This window comes from Jaculus jaculus, chromosome 1, assembly GCF_020740685.1.
Source record: "Jaculus jaculus isolate mJacJac1 chromosome 1, mJacJac1.mat.Y.cur, whole genome shotgun sequence".
Taxonomy (NCBI): Eukaryota; Metazoa; Chordata; class Mammalia; order Rodentia; family Dipodidae; genus Jaculus; species Jaculus jaculus.
In genome coordinates this window covers 27,852,716-27,872,623 of record NC_059102.1, presented here as the reverse complement: position 1 = coordinate 27,872,623, position 19,908 = coordinate 27,852,716, and the positions used below count along the sequence as shown (strand labels likewise).

General features: G+C 41.5%; 1 protein-coding gene across 7 annotated transcripts in view; it reads right to left on the bottom strand.

Annotated features, from left to right (window-relative positions):
- Sorcs1 (sortilin related VPS10 domain containing receptor 1) overlaps nt 1-19,908 on the bottom strand; it is a 600,968-nt gene that overhangs the window by 48,171 nt on the left and 532,889 nt on the right. Inside the window, exons 25-27 of one of the 7 annotated variants that reach the window (XM_045156934.1) lie at nt 11,037-11,142; nt 10,748-10,908; nt 5,784-5,935 (exon numbers count right to left, since the gene is read on the bottom strand). In XM_045156934.1, coding sequence (XP_045012869.1) covers nt 5,856-5,935; nt 10,748-10,908; nt 11,037-11,142 — 347 coding nt within the window. In that variant the 3' untranslated portion in view covers nt 5,784-5,855. Of the gene's footprint in view, nt 1-5,783; nt 5,936-8,885; nt 10,015-10,747; nt 10,909-11,036; nt 11,143-19,908 lie in introns of those variants that run through there. The other 6 variants (XM_004659362.2, XM_045156909.1, XM_004659363.2 and 3 more) reach the window with 6 other exon arrangements.

Here is a 19,908-nt window from a genome sequence, read left to right as displayed (position 1 = left end):
GTACTTGGTGCTGGGGTTACAGGCAGACTGACATACCTAGTCTTGATTACTTTGACATTTCCACCTGCATTATTATACTCTGCTACAAAATGCTTTCTTGAAAATGTTAATTTGTTTCCATACAGCTGATATATTATAGAAGAATGAGGGACCATTTAAGATGATTTGAAGGAGAAATAGGAGAAAACTAGATTCTTTAGGCAGTTTCAGTTAGAAACAGGCCCACAGAGAACTGATGCCCTGACATAAATGAAACTCTTGGCAGGAATGGAAATGGTGTCTGATGGACACTCAGCTACACACCCCCTGCTTTCCAAAGTCTAGCACGCTAAGGCCTTCACTGCCTAGGAGGGCTGGCCCTGGAGCCAGCCCCTTCAAATCTACAAACCAATGATGGGGTCTTCCCTTTTACATACTTTAATCTGATGAAAGAATACATTTCAGTCAACTATAGAGCCTATTCCAGTTCCTCCTATTCTCTTTCTGGATTTCCTCTCATCCCTGCTTGGATACACATGAGCAGTGTTCCTCTCACCCAGCCTGGCCGGGGTGGTGGTGGTGGTGGTCTGTGTTGGTGGGGGCAGAATAATGCTTCTTGTTCTGGATGGTTTTGCTGCTTGCCTCTGCTTTATAATTTGCACTAACTTCTCATTTTAACTGCATGTCTGACTTTCCACTGGTCTCTGTCACATGTCTACTTCACCCCTACACTCTGGGTTGACCACACAATGCTTTCTCTAACTCTAGGCCTATTACTCCCTGTGAATTTCTTGAAACTTGGGGTAACCGTGAGTAGAACTCTCTTTACTGTTTACTTCTCATATGAATCTCCTGGTCTCTGCTTCGATCTTCCCCCTCTGCTATTCTTTAAGCCACAACTGTTTGCCCTCTTAACGTCATTCCAGGGGGAAGCATAGGGAAAATGCTCTGTGGGTTCCTTCTAAGTCTCCCTACACAAGTTTCTACGTCCCCAGGTGCTGTGGCTCTATCCCGGTCTTCCCCTTGAAAACCTCAATTCCTCTTAACTGAACTTTCTGAGGATTCTTCCTCATGCTTGCGACTCTACCCCAGTCTTGCCTTAAAAGCCTCAGTCTCTCTTAAACGAACCTTATGAATGAGGCAAGGTGTCCCATCTGAGTGTGCTCCCTACTTCCCACGTGTTTGTGACTCTGCTCTAGCCTTCTTCTTGGATCACAAATTCCCTTAAAAAAAAAAAAAGAAACACAGTTTGTGATTTCTCACTAAATTAACTTGATAATTCACAATTTATCCTTCTTGAGGCCATCTTTATCATTTCTTTGTTCCAAGTAGGACATGGCCCAAAATTGGGGTTCATAAATTTGGAGAACCCTTACTGGGATCCCAAAATCTTATGTCATATTTTCTGCTGACATATTACATTGACAGTGAGAAACACTAATTAGATATGAAAAAATTCACTGAGCTAAAACTATAAAAGTGTAACACACACACACACACACACACACACACACCCCTTAGACATCTATGATCTACTTTCCACTGCCACATTTGATGTTAACATTTTTACCACTTCACAGTAACTCACAAGCTTTACATATTCTAGTATCTACCCACAAAATAACAATGTAGGTAACCTTTCAAAGTGAGGATGTTGAGTATTTCTTAATGATCTCATGTGAGAAATACAAAAACCTATGCCACCATTGTAGTTTGGATTCTGTTTTAAAATTTTATTTATTTATTTGACAGAGAAACAGAGATAGAGAAGGAGAGAGAGAATGGGTGTACCAGGGCCTCTGGCCACTGCAATGAACTCCAGAAGCATGTGCCACTTCATGTATCTGCTTTTACTTGAGTTCTGGGGAACTGAACCTGGGTTCTGGGTCCTTTGGCTTTGCTAGTGAGCACCTTAGCAGCTAAGTCATCTCTCCAGCCCAGGATTATATATATATATATATATATATATATATATATATATATATATATATATATATATATATATGGAGAGAGAGAGAGTTATATGTACATATATATATATATATACATATATATATATATAACTTTATATGTACATATATATATATAACTTATTTATTTATTTTAGAGAGATTTAGAGGGAGAGAATTGACAATTGGTGTGCCAGGGCCTCAACCACTGCATTCAAATTCCAGATGCTTGCACCACCTAGTGCACATGTGCAACTTGCACTCATGTCATCATTGTGGTCTGGATTAAGTGGGATATGGAGAGAGATCAGACATGGGTCCTTAAGGTTCTCAGGCAAGTGCCTTAACCACTAAGCCATCTCTCCAGCCCAGGATTTTATCTCTTAATAAGGTTTTACAACTTTTAGTGTGTCCAGAGACACTGTTCGTGAATATGAAAAAGGGTTTTGAGTTTTGTCTCTCAGCCTCATTTGTTCCCTATTATTTGTGGTAGTGTGTTGCATAGTGAGGAGAGTTTTCAAAACAAACATGTCACTCAGAACTGACTGTTTGAATAACACAATTCCCTGGGGGAAACCCCTGCGCATACAGAAAGCACACAGTTTCCCCTTAAGCTCAGACGCATTTTAGGTTATTGTTGCTGAGATTTGAAATTATTTGTTTTTTGGGCCAAGTGATTTTAAGACTGACTTAGAACTGTGTGGCAGGGAATGTTTTTTATGAATGGCTGTTTCCCCTATCAGCCTTCAGCCGGAAGAAGCTTTCCCTGGGGGTGGTCTACAAGTTTTTGCTGAAGGGGACCAACTCCCCCACTCTCCCAGTCCTCCCTCCATTCATTCGGCTGCATATAATGCTTTATTTTTGAATATATCATACTTATATGATTTTTTTTTGCTTTTTTGTTTTTCGAGGTAGGGTCTCACTCTAGCCCAGGCTGACCTGGAATTCACTATGTAGTCTGAGGGTGGCCTCAAACTCACAGTGATCCTCCTACCTCTGCCTCCCGAGTGCTGGGATTAAAGGTGTGCGCCATCACGCCCGGCTATATATGTAATTTATTTTTATCCTTCAATTATCCTTAAAATTATCTTAGATATATGATAACATTTCATATTGCACTAAATTATGTCATCTCTTAAGTATTCTAGTTCAAATTTACCTTTTGTGAAGACAGATATTCTACAGGCCTTGCTAGCGACTATACTATCAGTTCCTATGGACATGTCTGTCACATACAGATCAATAAATATCAGTATTGTGTGAACCACCGTTCTGTTTTTGTGTATTTAACAGCTAAATTTTATAATAGCCATTTTCTTCAACATATTAATCTGAAATGATTTTGAATTTCCCTATAATGCCAGCAACATCCCAATGCACTGTTTTCAAACATGCATTTCTATTAAATCCTTAGGAAATAAGTAAACAAGTTATTTAATGATTCAGAAACAAAATTCAGGCCTTTGATTTTTATTTCACTCTCTAGCTAGTATTTTGTCCATTTTTTTTCTCTAAACTGAAATTATTTTTATGTAAATGAATGTCTAATAAAAGCTCCCTGAATGCAGCAGCTTCCGTGGTGACGGAGGTGGAGGACAGGGAGGTGTTAATCCCTCACAAACAGTAACTAGACATGTAATTAGAAGTGCTGGCTGAGCTTGACTTGACCCATGATGCCACCTCAGAGATCAGTGCTAAATAGAATGGACTTGCTCACAATGCTAAGCTAAAAAAAAAAAAAAAAAAAAAAAAAAAATCAAGGCTTGTGTTTCATGAAACATTTATCTAGTGCCCCCTAATGGCAATGTCCAGTGACAGATGTGGAAGTAATGAAATGAGTAAGATAAAATAAAATAAAGATTCTCTTTAAATAGGATTCAACCAGAAAGATGTAATCACACATAAGCAGAATGCCAAGTTCTACAGATGGGCTCTTACAAATTTGTGCAACAAGTCACTAGTAGAGGCACCTCTGACAAATGGGTGCCTTTGGGCAGAGAAGATGTGTCCACCTGACTTACACTGAAATTGAAAGATAAACAGTGTTACTGCTCATCAGCTGTGCTCTCTCAAGCCCGTATTCCCCTCCGGCCCCTGCCCTGCTCGGTCTATAATTGACATTTTGCAGTCTCCAGTGCCTGAGGTTTTGTGACCAGAGATGAGAGGGTCAGTTCAATGGAAAGGACTATCTCTTCCTGTCTCCTCTGCATGGGTCACAACACTGGCTATGGTTTCAGCGTCCTCTGTGGCTTGAGCTCCTGTAGTCTCATTTTCTATGACTTCAGTTTTAACCCAGCAGTCTTGGCTCCAGGGTCTGGCAATACACGTGCCCTACCAGCCCCAGGGAATCAGAAACTACGTCCTGAGAGTAACTTCTCTGCTCCTGTTTTACACCTTGGCTCTTTTCCTTGTATTAATTCCATTCTATGTGAAATATATGCTTCCCTGTCTTAACAATGATGGATGAGAGAAGCTGCTCCTGATGGGAAAGAGTGACATACATCTCAGCCTAGAAAGGAATGAGCATCCATTCAAGGACCCAAGACATAGAAAGGAAAGGTTAAAGACAACCTGAGTATAGCAAGACTTCTCGTGCATGCTGAGGCTGGGTTAATGAGGCCAAAAGGTTTTGACTCCAGTTGGACTTTGGGATGATGAAGAAGAGTTTCATACCTCCATAAATGCTTTGATCCAATATAAGGACCATGTGCCCAAAGGGATGCTTTTATGTAGGCAAGTCACATGGCTAAAAATATTTGGATTCAGTCTACTTCTTCATTTTCCACTAACTTTAAATCATCTATTTTGGCCTCTTGGAACTGACTCACCCACTGAGGATGTCAAGCTGGAAAGGGTCCTCTTCCTCCTTATTACATGCTTGAAGACACTGAAACTCTTGAATGTTAAAATGATTTATTCAAGGTCGCACAGCTGGTGCAGCCTGAAGAGAAACATCCCTCTTCAATTCCAAGTCCAAAGTAGTATTTTTTTTTTTTCTTTTTCATTCTACCAGCTGAGCTTTTGGCATTTTCCAAGTTTCAGTTCATTGCATGCAGATTTGGTTCTGTGATAACTACAAAGTTTAGAGCAAATTCAGATGGTTTGGTGTTTACTAGTGAACTAACACATGAACATATTATTCATTCCAAAGTCATGTTTGGAGTGGGTTTTGTTTTTGGTTTTTATTGCATGAATAATGTGCATGTGTAAATGTATGCATGAATGTGAATGGCATGTGCATACCACTGTGGGCATGTGAAGATCTGCAGTCAGGGTGTCTATTCCCTCTTTTCCCCTTGTTTGAGACGGTGACCCCCTAGTTATCCTCCTCCCCAGCCTCGTACCATGTGTGCCCCAGTCCATCTAGCCCCAAGCTTCTGGATTCTCCTTGCTCGTTTCCTGTTGACTTATGATTACAGAAATGTGTCCGGCTTTATATGAATGATGGGATGTTGAACTTGGAGACAAACTGAGCCATCTTCCAGCCATAAGGCATTTTTTAAATGGAAGAATGTATTTTTTTTTTAATGTGCCATGTGTTAGGTAATCCACTGAAATGCAAATTGAGTTCACACAGGAGAATATAGTCTACGCTGTAATGAAGAAAGCCTGAGTCCATAGTGTTAACTTTCTTTCACACAAATAGCCTTTGTGAAGTTGAAGAAACATCACTTTTATGTCTCACCGTGTTTGGGGGTGAAAACATCACATTGAGGCAGAAACTTTAGAGACATTATCTGTTTAATAAATATGATTGTAAAAGCAATAAACAAGAGTGATTATACAGTACACTACATAGTATTTAACAAAAATTACATCAAAAAGTTGTTTTAAAATTAGAAGTAGTTCCAATACTATAAGAAAACTTTTTTAAATTTTTTTTTTTTAATTTGCTTCCTATAAAAATAAGTTGGCAAATGAGGGGTTTCAATGCTCAGTTGGAATCCTGGAAAACACAGAACAGCTGCCAAGCACCCCATTGCTCTCAAAGTTGCTGTTTGTAACTTCTGGAAAAAAAGCAAAGCGAACCTCTGCATTTTGGACAGTGAATCCAATTAGGAATAAGGCAAGGGAGAAAACGTTAGTGGGTAGGTCAGGGTAGAACATGCGCAGTTTGCCTTCTGGGGGTTTTAGGAAATGTTGCAGTATCAGACATTTAGCTTGCCCTGAATCTTACCATCCAAAGAAATCCCTTCCTATTCTCTCTGGCCTTATGCCCACCAAACTCCTCATTGTGTTTGCACCTGCTGTTCTTGACTAGGTAGGCACTTGGGTCCCTCCCATTTCTCAATACTATCTTCTCTTTGGGATTCAGCTAGAATGGCCTCACAAGCTGGTCCTCAAACATGAACATGTATTGCTATCACTGGGATGGCTTGTTTAAACAGATTCTTGAGCTCACTGTCACCCACCAGTGGAAAACCACACTGTGGGTCCTCTAAAGTTCTGAAACAGTGGGTCTGGCATGTGGACCCAAAACCTGCATTTCTAACAAGTCCCAGTGACACGATAGTGCTGTCCCACGCACCACATTTTTGAGAGCCATTAGCTGGGGTTGTAGGAACTATGTAGATTCCTCTTAGCAGTACCTGGCCTCACCTACAGGTGGGAGGGAGCTTGGAGGAGAGGCACATGGGGACACTCGAGATGCTGAATCTATAGCTGGCCAACTTTGGTCACATTCCATCTTGTCAGGCATCTCATGTCCAACTCTATTTTAAACAAACATTTAAAGCTTCTTCTTCCTGATGTTTTTTCACTCCCTTAGTTCATGAACAAATCATTTTCACAATACTGTTCTAGGCAAGGCACTGTGCTAGATTAGGCATGTTATTCCTATATATATACATATATATTCTTAATTGGTAAGAATTGAACTGCAACTCTGAGGACTCCCTGTACTGGTTTAAGCAAAACTTTTTTTTTATTGTTTGTTTGTTTATAAGCAAACTATCTTCCCGATTAAATTTGGAAAGCTCCAACTGAAGAGAATCAATGAAGACGTTTCCTAGGAGATAGGAAGCCTGGCACATTGGGAACAATTGAGTTCTACAAAGTGGCAGATGCCCCAAGCATCATCAGCTGCCCAAAACCATACCTTAACTATAGAGCTTTCTGCCTCATTTCCTTCTGACCAGAGCTTGTCTATTCTTTCCCTGTCTGAGCCAACAAGGGCAGGGTTCTTCAGGTCATTAATAAGACCCCCAGGCCTCCTGCCACACCTTGTATCTGGATTACAGGAAGAGCCAAGAAGCCAGCTGGTATGTCAGAACTGCGTACCCATTAACTTTAGAGTGGGCTTTGTCCAGAACATAGGAGTGAAGGGGCTTCAGCCACAGCAAAGGTGTGTTGGTAGAGGACAGGGGTTTTTTCCTTCTTTGTTTGGGGCATCTTTTACAAACACCCACAGGAAATTGTGACTTTTTTCTGCTTTGAAGGTTTGAGGATTATTTCCTATGCTTTGCTATAATCATCTATCTCCTTCCTTTTATATCTACTCATTCTTTTTTTCTGGATACCATGATACTCAGAGATCAGAGAGCACACATGAAATCACTAGGATTATCTTAAATGGTTAAAAATGCCATCCTAATATAAAACAGGACCTAGTTTTCTCAGCCTTTTCCAACATTCTTAAACAGTAAGTCTAGGAACCTGCTTCTCCTGATTAAAATCAGTTTTATTTCACAAATATGGTTATTGTAGAGAGGAAGTATTAGATATGAGCAACCATCATAGGGAAATATTGCTCTGCAATATTGCCATACATTCAAAACATTCCTTATGTGAATCTTCTAGAATCTGATCCCAGAAGATCTTTCCAAATGCATGAAAACACCACTGTATGCTTTCTTTTCCAAAGTATGTGGCCAGGTTTGGACTACATGGCATATGTCACCTCTTTCACACTTACTGTATGTCTCCAGGTGGGAAAAGGTGGGGATATTTGGAAAAGGAAGGTTCTAGAAGAAGAGAAAAAAGGGACATGACACTCAAGCCCACTCGGCAGCATACTGCCTGGCCAGTGTGCCCAGAGGCCGGCATGCTTGGGAGGAGTATTGAAAACTGACAGAGACTTGTACATGGTAAGTTCAGGCCTAGCAGAGGCTAGGCTAGTTTGGAGAAATCTCAGGGTGGACATCCAATGGCTGACAACATGTTTGGGGGTGGGGGAAACACACAAAAACAAAACAATAACAAGTGAGAGCAGCGGCTGGATAATTAATGGGGATTAGAAGGAACAAGATGACAGATGTCACTAGACCATGGCCACTTGAGGATGGCAAATAAATGGGATGGAAAGACCATGGATAACTACTGGAAATATTCCGTTTTCTACCTCAGCTGGGGCAAGAGTGGGGGAAGCTGCAGGGAGCACAGGTGAGCCGGAAACCAAGGTCCATTTCTGATGTGCTTTGCTTCCGGGGGCCCTTCCTGTCCTACCACACCTGCTTACACAAATCTTTAACTTGCATCTTTGTCCCTGTGGCCACAGAAAATGGAGAGAAAGCAGCCTTGTGGTCACTGCTGACCAACAGAGCCACCAAAGCTAACTTAGACGGGAAAATGTCAATTGGAAAAGTAGAACAGAGAAACAGCTCAGGGGCTCAAACCTCTGTGCATGTCTTTGTGTCTTATGAAAAGGCTTGAGGTGGCTAATCCACCCATCAGCCCAGAGTGCTAAAATAGCTGTTAAATCTAGAGCCAAGAATATTTCCAAAAATACATGCAGATTTCCTTGGCCTATATATGTTATGAATTTTCTACAAACATGACTGATCAGAAAAAAAAAAAAAAAAGAGAGAAGAAAGGGGAGGGGCATGTTTTCCATTAAAATAGAGCACCTGTACACTGCCCCTCCAAACTTGTCCTCAAGGTATTGTCCACATGCACAGGCTTAAAGCTAAAAACCCTTGTTGTCTGTATCTGAAGAATCAAAAAGTCCCAATGCAGTGAGTGTTTGTTTGTTGGCTTGTATTTTGATCGTTTTTATTTTGTTTTGTTTTGTTTTGTTTATGTTTTACTGGCGTCCTCCATTCAAACATTTACATAGATAGGGATTTCTTTTGTGCTTTGAGTCTCAGCAACTATGGAAATACTTCCTGGCAAAATAGGAAACAGAACAACAGAAGAAAGAAAAAAACAAAACATAAAGTTAGTGGTCATGAAGGATGATGCACTTGACAGGAGGAAATTCTTTCCTGATCAGCAGGTCGCCTGTAGCCTTTGGGGGTTTTCTTTAAATTGCAAATTGTGCCCCAGCAGATCCCCGCTTTGGCGTTGATGGTGGAGTGGAGTGTCTTGGTCTTTGCAATCGAAGAGATGAGTCACCAGGTTGAGTAGAAGGGGAGGGAGGGGAGGGTAAAGCTACTCTCCTAAGAGAAAACGTGTAACACTTACTCATTTAATGACATTGCAAATAGAAAGGTGTCCGACACTGCACTGGGCTGGGAGATGTTCTCAGTGCAGGTGGGGTGGACAACCATCATACTGCATGCCCTGGAGAAGTGGGACCCAGAACCAATGACCACCCACTGAAAGAATGCTAGATGCTTTAGAAGTAAACAGAGTGCATGCTTCTCTGGGCATGAAGACAGAAAAGCCTCTTTCCATTGTAACCCACAGCATATATCACCCTGTCTACCTGGATGAAAGAACATACACTGTGACAATTGGACAGACATGGCTGCAGCTGGCATTGCCTCTGTCAGGACCTAGTCACTGCAGTTAGACTCCCCCTTAACACAACCCATGCCTTTTCCATACCCACTTAAGAAGAGCATTCTTCCATTTACATAACTCCTTCCTCCACTCCATCCCCACCTCCCCCACCAAACAACAGACTTAACATCCTGTAAGAAAGCCTTCTGCATGATCTGGTGTTATGATATGCATGAGCAGTTATGTAATCATCCACCGCAGTCAGCAATGCAGGTCCTAGATGTGAACATCTACAGCAATGCAGGTCCTAGATGTGAACATCTATAACTTCAACTCCTGAGGTCACAGACAGGAGGACCCAAGGAGAGAAACGGATCAGCAATGGTGGCTCCATGGGTTTGTCTATGTTTCTGGAAAATTTCTTCTGTAATAGATAGTAGGATTTAGCAACTGAGCTCTAGACTCATTGCACCTGGTTAACTGGGTTCCCATACTTATTTCGGGGCTGAAAGCTAAACTTAAATAGGCTGTCAATCTAGCATGGGGTGGTCCAAAAGGAACAAAGCATCCACCCATCTGTCCTTCAACAGCCTAACTTTCCAACTTGTCACTTAGCTTCCTTCGATGTTCACAAATATTATGGCCCTGTCCTCAGGCGCTCATGTTTCATGTGTCCTGGGGAGATAGTTTCTAGACAACTCCTCGATTTTTTTTTTAAACTCCCCAGGTGATCAGGCTGGTCACTCTTATTATGTCCCCGTTTTCTGGTGTTCCAGGGCAATTTTCCCTCCTCAGAGCTATCTTTAGTAGAGAACATCATGTTTTGTTTAGGTCAATACACATCCTGTGTATCTTCTGACTGTCCACCCACCACCCCCGGACTTGATGCTTTTCCTTCTTATGTGTTATTAGAGCAAATACTATGTTCATTACTCATACTTAATGCCTGGGGTTTTAGAGAGCAAATTTTGCAAAAGAGGGGAATATTAATGAGAGAAATAAAAGCTAGACAGGAGCAAGAAAGAGACATCTTAGCTGTTTCTCTCAAGGGTGTTAGAGCAGAAGAAAATGGTTATGTGAAGCCAGAAAGGATTAGAGGGAGAGTCAGCCATTGATTACTCAGCCTGGGCAGCTGATGGCTACTGGGAATCATTTACCTATGAGCTGTGACTCCACCTTCTCATCTATAAGCTGGCCAGGCCTCCTGAGTTCAGTGTGAGGGATACTGGGCCTGCTTTCAGTGGGACTGACTGGACTGATCATCTCTTGTTCTTTCTCATTCTGCATCTGGGCATAAACATTAATCCCCGGAATCTTCCTAAAACATTAACAGAAACCATCACTGCTCTTCACTGGTGGTGCAAATCATTGTCATGTAAGCTTCTGAACCTGTCAGAAAGAGGGGTGGGGAAGGGGGGATGAGGATGGAGGGATACGGATACGCACCTTTTAAACTTGTAGATGACGAACACAGCCAGCCCCACAAACACCACAGAGAGTAGCATCAGCATGGCGGATCCACTGTGAGCTGGGGTGAGGTCCACCAGTGGGGCTAGAGAAAGAGAAAAGCCACATGGGCTGAAACCTGGGCAGGTTCCTGGGAGAGACAAGTGGTTCACACCAGACTGCGGGAGTCTCACAGAAACATGCGGGATGTAAGATGCATTTGAGTTTGTCTAGGCTCCGAGATGGCTCCAGCTGGCCTGCCGAAGTGTACAATGGAACAGTGCACAGCCCCTGGAGGAGTCAGATTCTTAGGTTCTGGCCCTCCTAAACCAATTTCTGGCTGTGGAATCCTGGGCAAGTTAATTTACCTTAATCTGTATGGTAATTTGAATAGATGACCAAATACTAGATTAAGGAGTTTTATTAAAGCTTGTAACTTGGTGTCACTGTGGGTTGATCCAGCACTAAGGTGTGGGCCCAGGATTCCAATCCAAAGACTTGTAAAGTGTTTGAATTCTGCTTCCGGTTCATGGAGTGTGCTTGCTTATGGTGTGGTAGTGATATCGCTCTCTGCATGAACCTGGGAAAGAGGGCCAGTTTCTTCTGCCTTTATGGAACTTCTCCTAGATCTGTCAACAAATCCCTTCCTCCTATAACTTGCATCTGATTTGGAAGTTCATCCCAGCAATGTGAGTCTGACTATGGAAATACGTTTTGTGTGTCTAAAGAACAGTAATATTACGTATCTCAGTAGATGACTATGAGGTCTGAGTTACTCTATCTGCTTATTAAGCCTTATGTACATATTATCTTCTATTATATAGTTGATGCTATTGATATTATTAATAATTAATTAACCAATGTATGTATCACTGATGGGCATACATCCTGATAAAGCCACTATAAGGTGAAAACATATATGTAAACTAGAAAATATCATAGTGCAGTATAGCACACTTTAAATGTGCTCAAAATACTTATATTAACTTACAGATAGGTTAAAAATCATCTCACGAAAGCTCATAACAAAGAACTGTAATGAAAGTGTTGAATTATCATGTAACTCATTGAATACTGCACTGAAAGTGGGGAGCAGAGTGACTGTACGGATATTCTTTGAACTGCTTGAGAAATGAAGCATTGCTAAGTTCAGGGATAGTCTGCACTTGTAATTTTATAGTGATAATTATTTGTTTTATTTCTTTATTTAAGGCAGCATTATATGTGTGTGCATGTGTGAGTTGGGGCTGGGGGCATGTGTCATGTATGTGCATGTAGAGGTCAGGATTCAGCCTTGGGTATTAGGAATGTTCTCCACCTTCCATTGAGATCGCATATCTCACTAGCCAGGAGCTTGCCAATTAGGCTGGGTTGGGTTGCTAATGATTTCCATGGCTCATCTCATTCTGAGAACTCAGTACTGAGATTAAAAGCATCATGCCGCCACGCCTGACATTTATAAGCAGGGCCTGGGGACTAAACTCAGGTTCTTTTGCTTGCATGGCTTGCATTTTACCATGTAAGCTATCTCCTTTGCCTCTAATTATTATACCTTTCTATTTTCCATATGCAGGCTTCTTGCACTAAGCAAAATGCGCAATGAATAAATGGAATATTTCTGCGGATTATCCAACACTTCTCACCACTATCCTGGCAGTTGAGGTTTGAGGGCAGGAGACTCTTGAGTCATGGATCGTGTTGATATTTTTTGCACATAGAGAAATGGGGGCTAAGTGTTTTGGAAGCAAAATCATTCAGATGCTGGAGGAAATATGTACCACCCAGTCAGTTACGAAACTTCCCAAATTCCTGGCAGTGCACCCAGCAGATCCAGCCCCTTAAGTGCATTACCATCCTCTCAGACAAACTAGAAGCTTCTGTATGTACCAGTCTTCCTTTCAAAGTCCCTCTTATGGTACAGTTCTAGAAAACATCTCTTCCCAACTCCAAATCTTCAACCTCTAAGTTAAACCTCTTCGACTTACAGTGACTGTTCGCAATTAATTTCTACCGTGTTACTAACTGACATTTTGCAGATATGGCAGAGTTCAAGCCTGAAGACAATTCACAAGCACTTTATGGAAGCTGGATGGTGACCTTTACCTCCCATCAATTTCATCAGAGTCTGCTGCCCAGGAATACAAATAACCTTTAAGAACCATTTCTACACCTTTCTCTGTTGAAAGCCAAAAAGTGATGCTCTGTGGTCATCCAGGGAGAAATGTTCAAGAATAAATGATTGCAATATCAATAGTCTCAGACAAGACCTTTGGCTGTTTATGCCTTGTCTGATTTTTGGAGGATGATATCTCAGCTTCTTAATGGTCACTGCTAGAAAGTGTATCTCATAGGATCATGTAGTTTTGGTGTTAATGAAAGCCAAGGCTGCTTTCTTTGGAAATGGGCCTAGTTGGTGTGCTAGGATAGTTGTCAGGCACTGAATGTTAGGGACCCATTTGCTCTTTCAGCTCTAAGTCAAGCAGCAAAGAGGCTATGGAGTTAGTGTAACTGTGAAAGAGGTGGCAAGTGTAGCCTCACTGCAGCAGAACACTCAAGGTAAGTTTGCTTCCCACTCAAACTAAAAGCAACAAAACCCTTAGTGTTATACATGAGCACTCACACTGCAGTTGGTAGTGGGAAAGAACACCTTCATTTGCCATCAATTGATGGCAATTGTCTCAATTGATTTCAATAAGTTGAAGGAAGGGACTAAATCTTCATAGAATGATAAGAAAAATGAAATTCTCATTCGTTAATATCATCCTAAAGGACTTCAACTAGTAAATAGGAGAAAAAAGACTTGAGATGAGGTCATCTAAACACAAATATACATTTCTTTATGTCCATCTGGTTGGTGTGAGATGCTACAAAATTTAAAAAGGCATCTCTCTCAGTGGGGGTTAAGGCTAATAATAGTTTAATACAAGTTAAGATTCTGTGTTTTAAAAGGAGTAGTTAGAATCCCAGATCATACTCTGAAATGTAGATAGCATGTATATGTGTGTGAAGAGAAAGCTGACTGATAAATAATGAATCTAACCACCATCGTCTGACCTCACATCATGTTGTTTCTCTACCCTCACACAATCTACCCAACTCAACCACTGGATCATTCTGGAGAAAAATCTCAGATACTATACAATTTTATCATTGGCAACTATAAAAAATAGTTTCTCTTTGTCTCCCCCTCTCTTTAACATTCTCTATTATAATCCCACCATCATATTAAAGAAATAATAAGGTAATTTAAAGTTAATCTTCCATTCCATTGTAAACTTTTATTTTTTATTTATTTATTTATTTATTTTGGTTTTTCGAGGTAGGGTCTCACTCTGGTCCAGGCTGACCTGGAATTAACTCTGTCATCTCAGGGTGGCCTTGAACTCATGGCGATCCTCCTACCTCTGCCTCCCCAGTGCTGGGATTAAAGGCGTGAGCCACCACACCTGGCCCATTGTAAACTTTTAATTTGTCAAGAAATAAATGAAAGCCCAGAGGGTCCACAGATGGTGAGAATGATCCAAGGCAGGAAAAAAGTTTAAACTTCTTATCCATGGGTTAGGCTCTTTTTAATATATCCAGAACAAAAGTGTTATGGCATGACCAAGAAATACCAGTTTGCTTAAAGGGTGGTGTCTGAAATACATGGAAATTTCTGAGAGGAAATTATCATGACCAGATTCTACACAAAGGGAAACACGTGTGTATGCATGTGTTCTCTCTCTCTCCCCTCTCTGGCCTTCTTCCTGTCTCTCTCTCCTTCCTTCAATTGCTCCCTTCCCTTTGTTGCTGCTTCTTTCAATCCTATATCATTCCATTTCAATTCATCAACCCTAATGTTGTAGCATTAACACTGCTGGATAATTATGGTATTTTTCAGAGAAAATAAGCTTCTACACTTTGAGTTCTAAATTGTGTGCTACCCATTCTCCACCTCTCCGCTGCAAGGCCAAGGCGCTTCCAGAGGCCCAGTGGGCAGCAGCAGGGAGAGACCGAGAGCCACTGCCCCCTGTGTGGTGTAGGGGGATTCTGCTTGCTGACCTGTGCCTGAGTACAAACAGGTCTGTTTTTGCTCCTGTAACAAGGGCAGCTGCACCTTAGCCTGCTCAGTACTTAGGTGTATTTGCTTGTTTTGCAGAAGATGTAATCTGGTGATAAATGTACTTTGGCTTGTTGTGTGGAATTAGCATAAATTAATCCTTCTCCAGTGGCGGCCTCAACAAGGTAGATGTGTGGGAGAAAAGTGCTAAGCAGTTTTTATTTGCATTGTAAATGTAGAGAACAAGAGCACAAGGAGTTCTGAAATGATTCAACAGCTGACACACACCATGGCTAAGATCCTGGGAAGAACTGGGAAGTGCTTTGAATGATTTTCTTCTGTTCACAAGGACCTGTTTGATTAGAACAGTAGGCATGCTTTGGGGAACAAATGCATTATGTGAAAAGTGACTCACATTGACTAAGCAGAGTAAGTGCTCATGGTTATATTTGTGAGAACAAAGGTAGACCTCCACATTTGGGATTAGGTAGCTGATTGGTCTCTAGTTGGAATCAGATCCTAGCTCTGCCTGTTTTGGGGATAACAGACTCAAATAAACCTGACTCTTCATCTGAATATTGGAGATAAAACTAATGTTCAGTTTTTTAAAAGTGTCAAGAATATTACATGGTGTTTACAAAGCACTGTCATGATGTCTGGGATGAAGAACATACCCAAATTTTTTTATATTTTCTTAATACTATTATACTACTCAAAATAATGCTATAGAAAAAAGGGAAGTCAAAAAAGACCAGGAAAAGGTTCATGGTAAAGTATATTTGGGAGAACAGGAAGTTTTCAGCACTGTAGTAGAGGTCTATAGTCTTGCAGGAGACAAACTCATATAGCTTTACCACAGTGTTACAGAATAATTTGACCACAGACCCTTTGCGGATCTATGTCCCACACAGGAAGGAACTTCCTTGGAGAACATCAGCCTGCACTGTGACCCCTGATCCTCTTGAGAGGGGGTACAGTTAGGATGACTGGACCCTGGAAGTAAAACAAAAAGCAGTAGGAAAGTCTACACTTGCTAGAAATCAAAGATAGTCAAAGATGACTTCTTATCTCTTGCCTAGTTCCCTAGTTTTCCCACAAACAACCAGGACCCCTCCTGGAAGGGAGGTCTTTCATGGCATTTAAACACTGTGGTCGGCCAAATTCAGTGTCTGAAACTCATGTGTTAGTGCTTGCTTCTTCCTGCGACAGCCCCCAGCCCTAACCAACCAACTGTCCATCTGCTTCAATTGAGCAGGAAAACAGCCCACCACTGTAAGTTTCTAAATACCTTTGCAAGGGGAGGACAGGCTCTCTGACCACTTGGGGACTTCCAGCTGTGGGTAAGTTTTTCCCTCTACTGGGCCAAGGGAGTGCTCCCTAGCCCTTTCTCTCCAGGTAGGTTCTTTATTCCCTCTAGTTCCCCACATGGCAGGAGCTCTTTGAACTTTCTTTTCTTTCCACAGTTTTCCCAGGCCCTCCAGGTGGGATCTCTAGCTACATGGATGCCCTTCCTCGGTTCTGTATTTGCCTCAATAAATATAATAATTTAACAATGACCCTTTTCAGTCTACTGTTTATTCAATTCTTTGATAAAAATTCAAACAAACCTATAGTTTGGGGTTCAAGGACTTTCCTAGACCCCCTAACACCCCACTGCACTCTGAACTCTGACATATTTCAAATCCAGAAGTTAGTGCTGCCAAGAGATTGTAAAAAACATCACACATTACTTTGATTTTCATTGTCCTCTCCTGAATCTGAAATTATCCAAAGCTTGATGTAACATGCCTTGAATATTAAACAAAAAGGCTACATGCTCAAACTATTGGGGTGAGGGTTAAGGAGGTGTGTTGGGAGCACAGAAATTGGTTTTCTCAAGTACAAAGTGGGCTTCCACTCTCTTGCCTTGTGGCCTTCTCTCCTGTGCATATTCAAACTGAATCATGAGCCTTAAGGGCCACTACCTATATGCTTGTCAAAGTTGTTAACTAGAAGCCCACTGGACCAAAACACATGCAGCAGCCCGCCCAAGCTTCTATATAAGCTACCAAAACCACATCTCGGTATAAACAGTCACTGTCCAGGAAGAGAAAACCATGACTGGATTGATCTAGTAAAGTTAATGCACCGTAGACAATCCAGTCACATTTCCTTTGCCTGCTTCCATTCACTCCACAGAAGTCCTTCGTGGGCCTGCAGATATTATTATTCAGCACTTAAAATGCTTGCTTGCAAGTCTGTGGCCTAAGTTTGAATCCCCTGCACCCACATCAAGCTTGATGCAATGTGGTGCATGTGTCTGTAATCCCAATGTACCTCTGGTAATGACAGGTAGCATCAGAAAAATCTAGAAGATCTCAGGCCAACTAGGCAGGTTCAGAATAAATGAAGCAGAAACAAAAAATAACAAGGGTGATCCTGTCTCAAGCAGGGTGGATGAGAGAGGACAAACAATCCCGGTGTTATCCTTAGATTTCCGCACCTGTGCTGGGGAGTGGTGACATACCACTTTGAGTCTTGAACTCAGTAGGCAGTTATAGCACGATCACTGTGAGTTTGAGGCCAGCCTGGAACTACACGGTGAGTGTCAGGTCACTCTGGGCTAAAGTGGCCTCAAAAATAATGAATAAATAAATAAGTAAATAAAAAGACCTCCCCACATGCACCACCACCTCCACACACAGACACTTACACAGCCACACATACATACAGATACACACATATACACATCATTTCTTTTTAAACTGAAGATGAGTCTTCATGAATATTCTGTCACAAGAAGTGGCTATAATATACAGACTTTCTTGAAGTATAGTTTAGGAGCTATAGTCAGAATTACTGGGGGTTAAGGTTGCAAAAAATAAACTACTCTTTATTATTGTTGTTGTTATTATTTGTATATAATTTGAGTATGGTATTACGTCTGAGGTGTTGGGAGCTATGAGCCTAACCTCGGCCATGTTGACAGAAACAGCCCTATAGCAAGTTAAGTTTCTATCTCCTCATCTAAATGCTCAGTTACCAGCAATGAAGAAATCGTACCCTTGGGTGATAAACCCCCCTCCCCCGTGCTGTTGGTAAGTGATAAAGAAACAGAGATTAGCCAGTAACTCTGTGATCTTTGGCCTGATTACATCCCCTCTAAGTTTTCTGATAATTCCAAGGCCCTAAATCACATCAGCCAGACTATTCCCCCCTTTTCCTTCCCCTGTATAACCACTGTGTAAAAAATAAAGATTCAGAGACCTTGATCAGAATATAGACTTGGTCTCCTTCTTTGTGTCTCTTGTCTCTCATCCAGGTTAATTTCCCCTTGGGTCCTTGTTTAACTACCTGCTGGCTGGGGCACTGAGGTTCATGTATTGAAATTTAACCAGCATTGTGAGCTATTGTGAATTATTAAGAGGGTAGAAATGTATGTGTGAGAGAGAGAGGGGGAGGGAGGAAAATAGAGAGAGGTGGGGAGGGATGGGGAGAGAGAGAGAGAGAGAGAGAGAGAGAGGGGGGGGGGAGGGAGTGTGTGTGTGTGTGTGTGTGTGTGTGTGTGTGTGTGTGTCATTATGTAACCTTGGCTGGTCTGGAACTCTGTAGCCCAGGCTGACTTCAAATTGGTCTCAGTCCTCCTGCCTCCATATCCAGGGTGCTGGGACATCTAGTTTAGAGAGTTAGAACTTAATGTGACTTTAGTGTACTCACAATACTTAGGAATATATTAGTCTCCATAATCTAATAGTACCACTTGATTTATATGGAATAATAATGAGGGAAGATGGGAGAAAAGAGAGAGAATAAGATTCAAAGGATCTATATACATGCTCCTCATCTTTTGCCATGGTTCACTAAGCCACCTCAAGATATTGCCAAGAAGAAAACCATGACCATATATTAGTCCTGATACCACCAAAAATGCAAGCTAAATGAATATGCTTTCTTTACAGAGTTACTGGACTCCAGTAGTTCATTACATTAATATAGAATGAACTAACATAATCTCTGAGAGTGGGTCTCAAAAATCCATGTGTGTACATAAGGAATTATTAGGCAATATCCTTCTAGGCTACTCACTTATAAACCTATCCAGCCCACATCTTTAAGACATGCCTAGCCTTTGTATTCTCTTGAAAATGAAAACAAAACAGAGAACAAATGTGTCCTTTAATGTTAATATTAGTTTAATCTGGTTTTAGCTCTGGAAGAGAGTTTTCTAAACTACTTGAAAACATCTCAAGTCTTCCCTAATTAAGCAGTCAGCCTCATGTGGAGTGGTTGCACTGGACTGTCCTTCTCCTTGTCCAAGGCTTGCACAATGAACCTGAAGCTTCTGTTAGGGAAAGCTGAACTCTCTTTCTTCATCTTCTATGTCTGAGCTACCAGTATAACCTGCATTTGGCAGTGTTCTACACCAGGAGCAATGGTGTGTGAACTATGAGTTTCAGAGCTTGGTGTGCTCCCGACTTCATGTTCAAGCAAGCCCGGGACAGTGCTTCTGAAGGACAAGAAACTGTATGGAAGTTTAATCTCCCCAAACAAGGCCATTCTAGAACAGCCTTCATCCATCACACCTCCAGTATGAGAGGAAGCCTGGCTGACATCAGCAGAGATGGCTCAGTAGATCTGGCTTAAGGTTTTATGTGAAAGCTCCACAGCAGAAAGCAAGGAAATTATGGACAAGACCAGAAAAGCCAACCTGCTGTCCACAGCTCATAAGCAACAACTGAATGTTCACTGTCAAGCCACTGAATACTTGGAAGGTTGGTTACACAGTAGTATCCTCCATTCTGTCCCTAACCCTCTTGTCTTGAAAATGGTTAAACACCCAACCACACTTCTCAC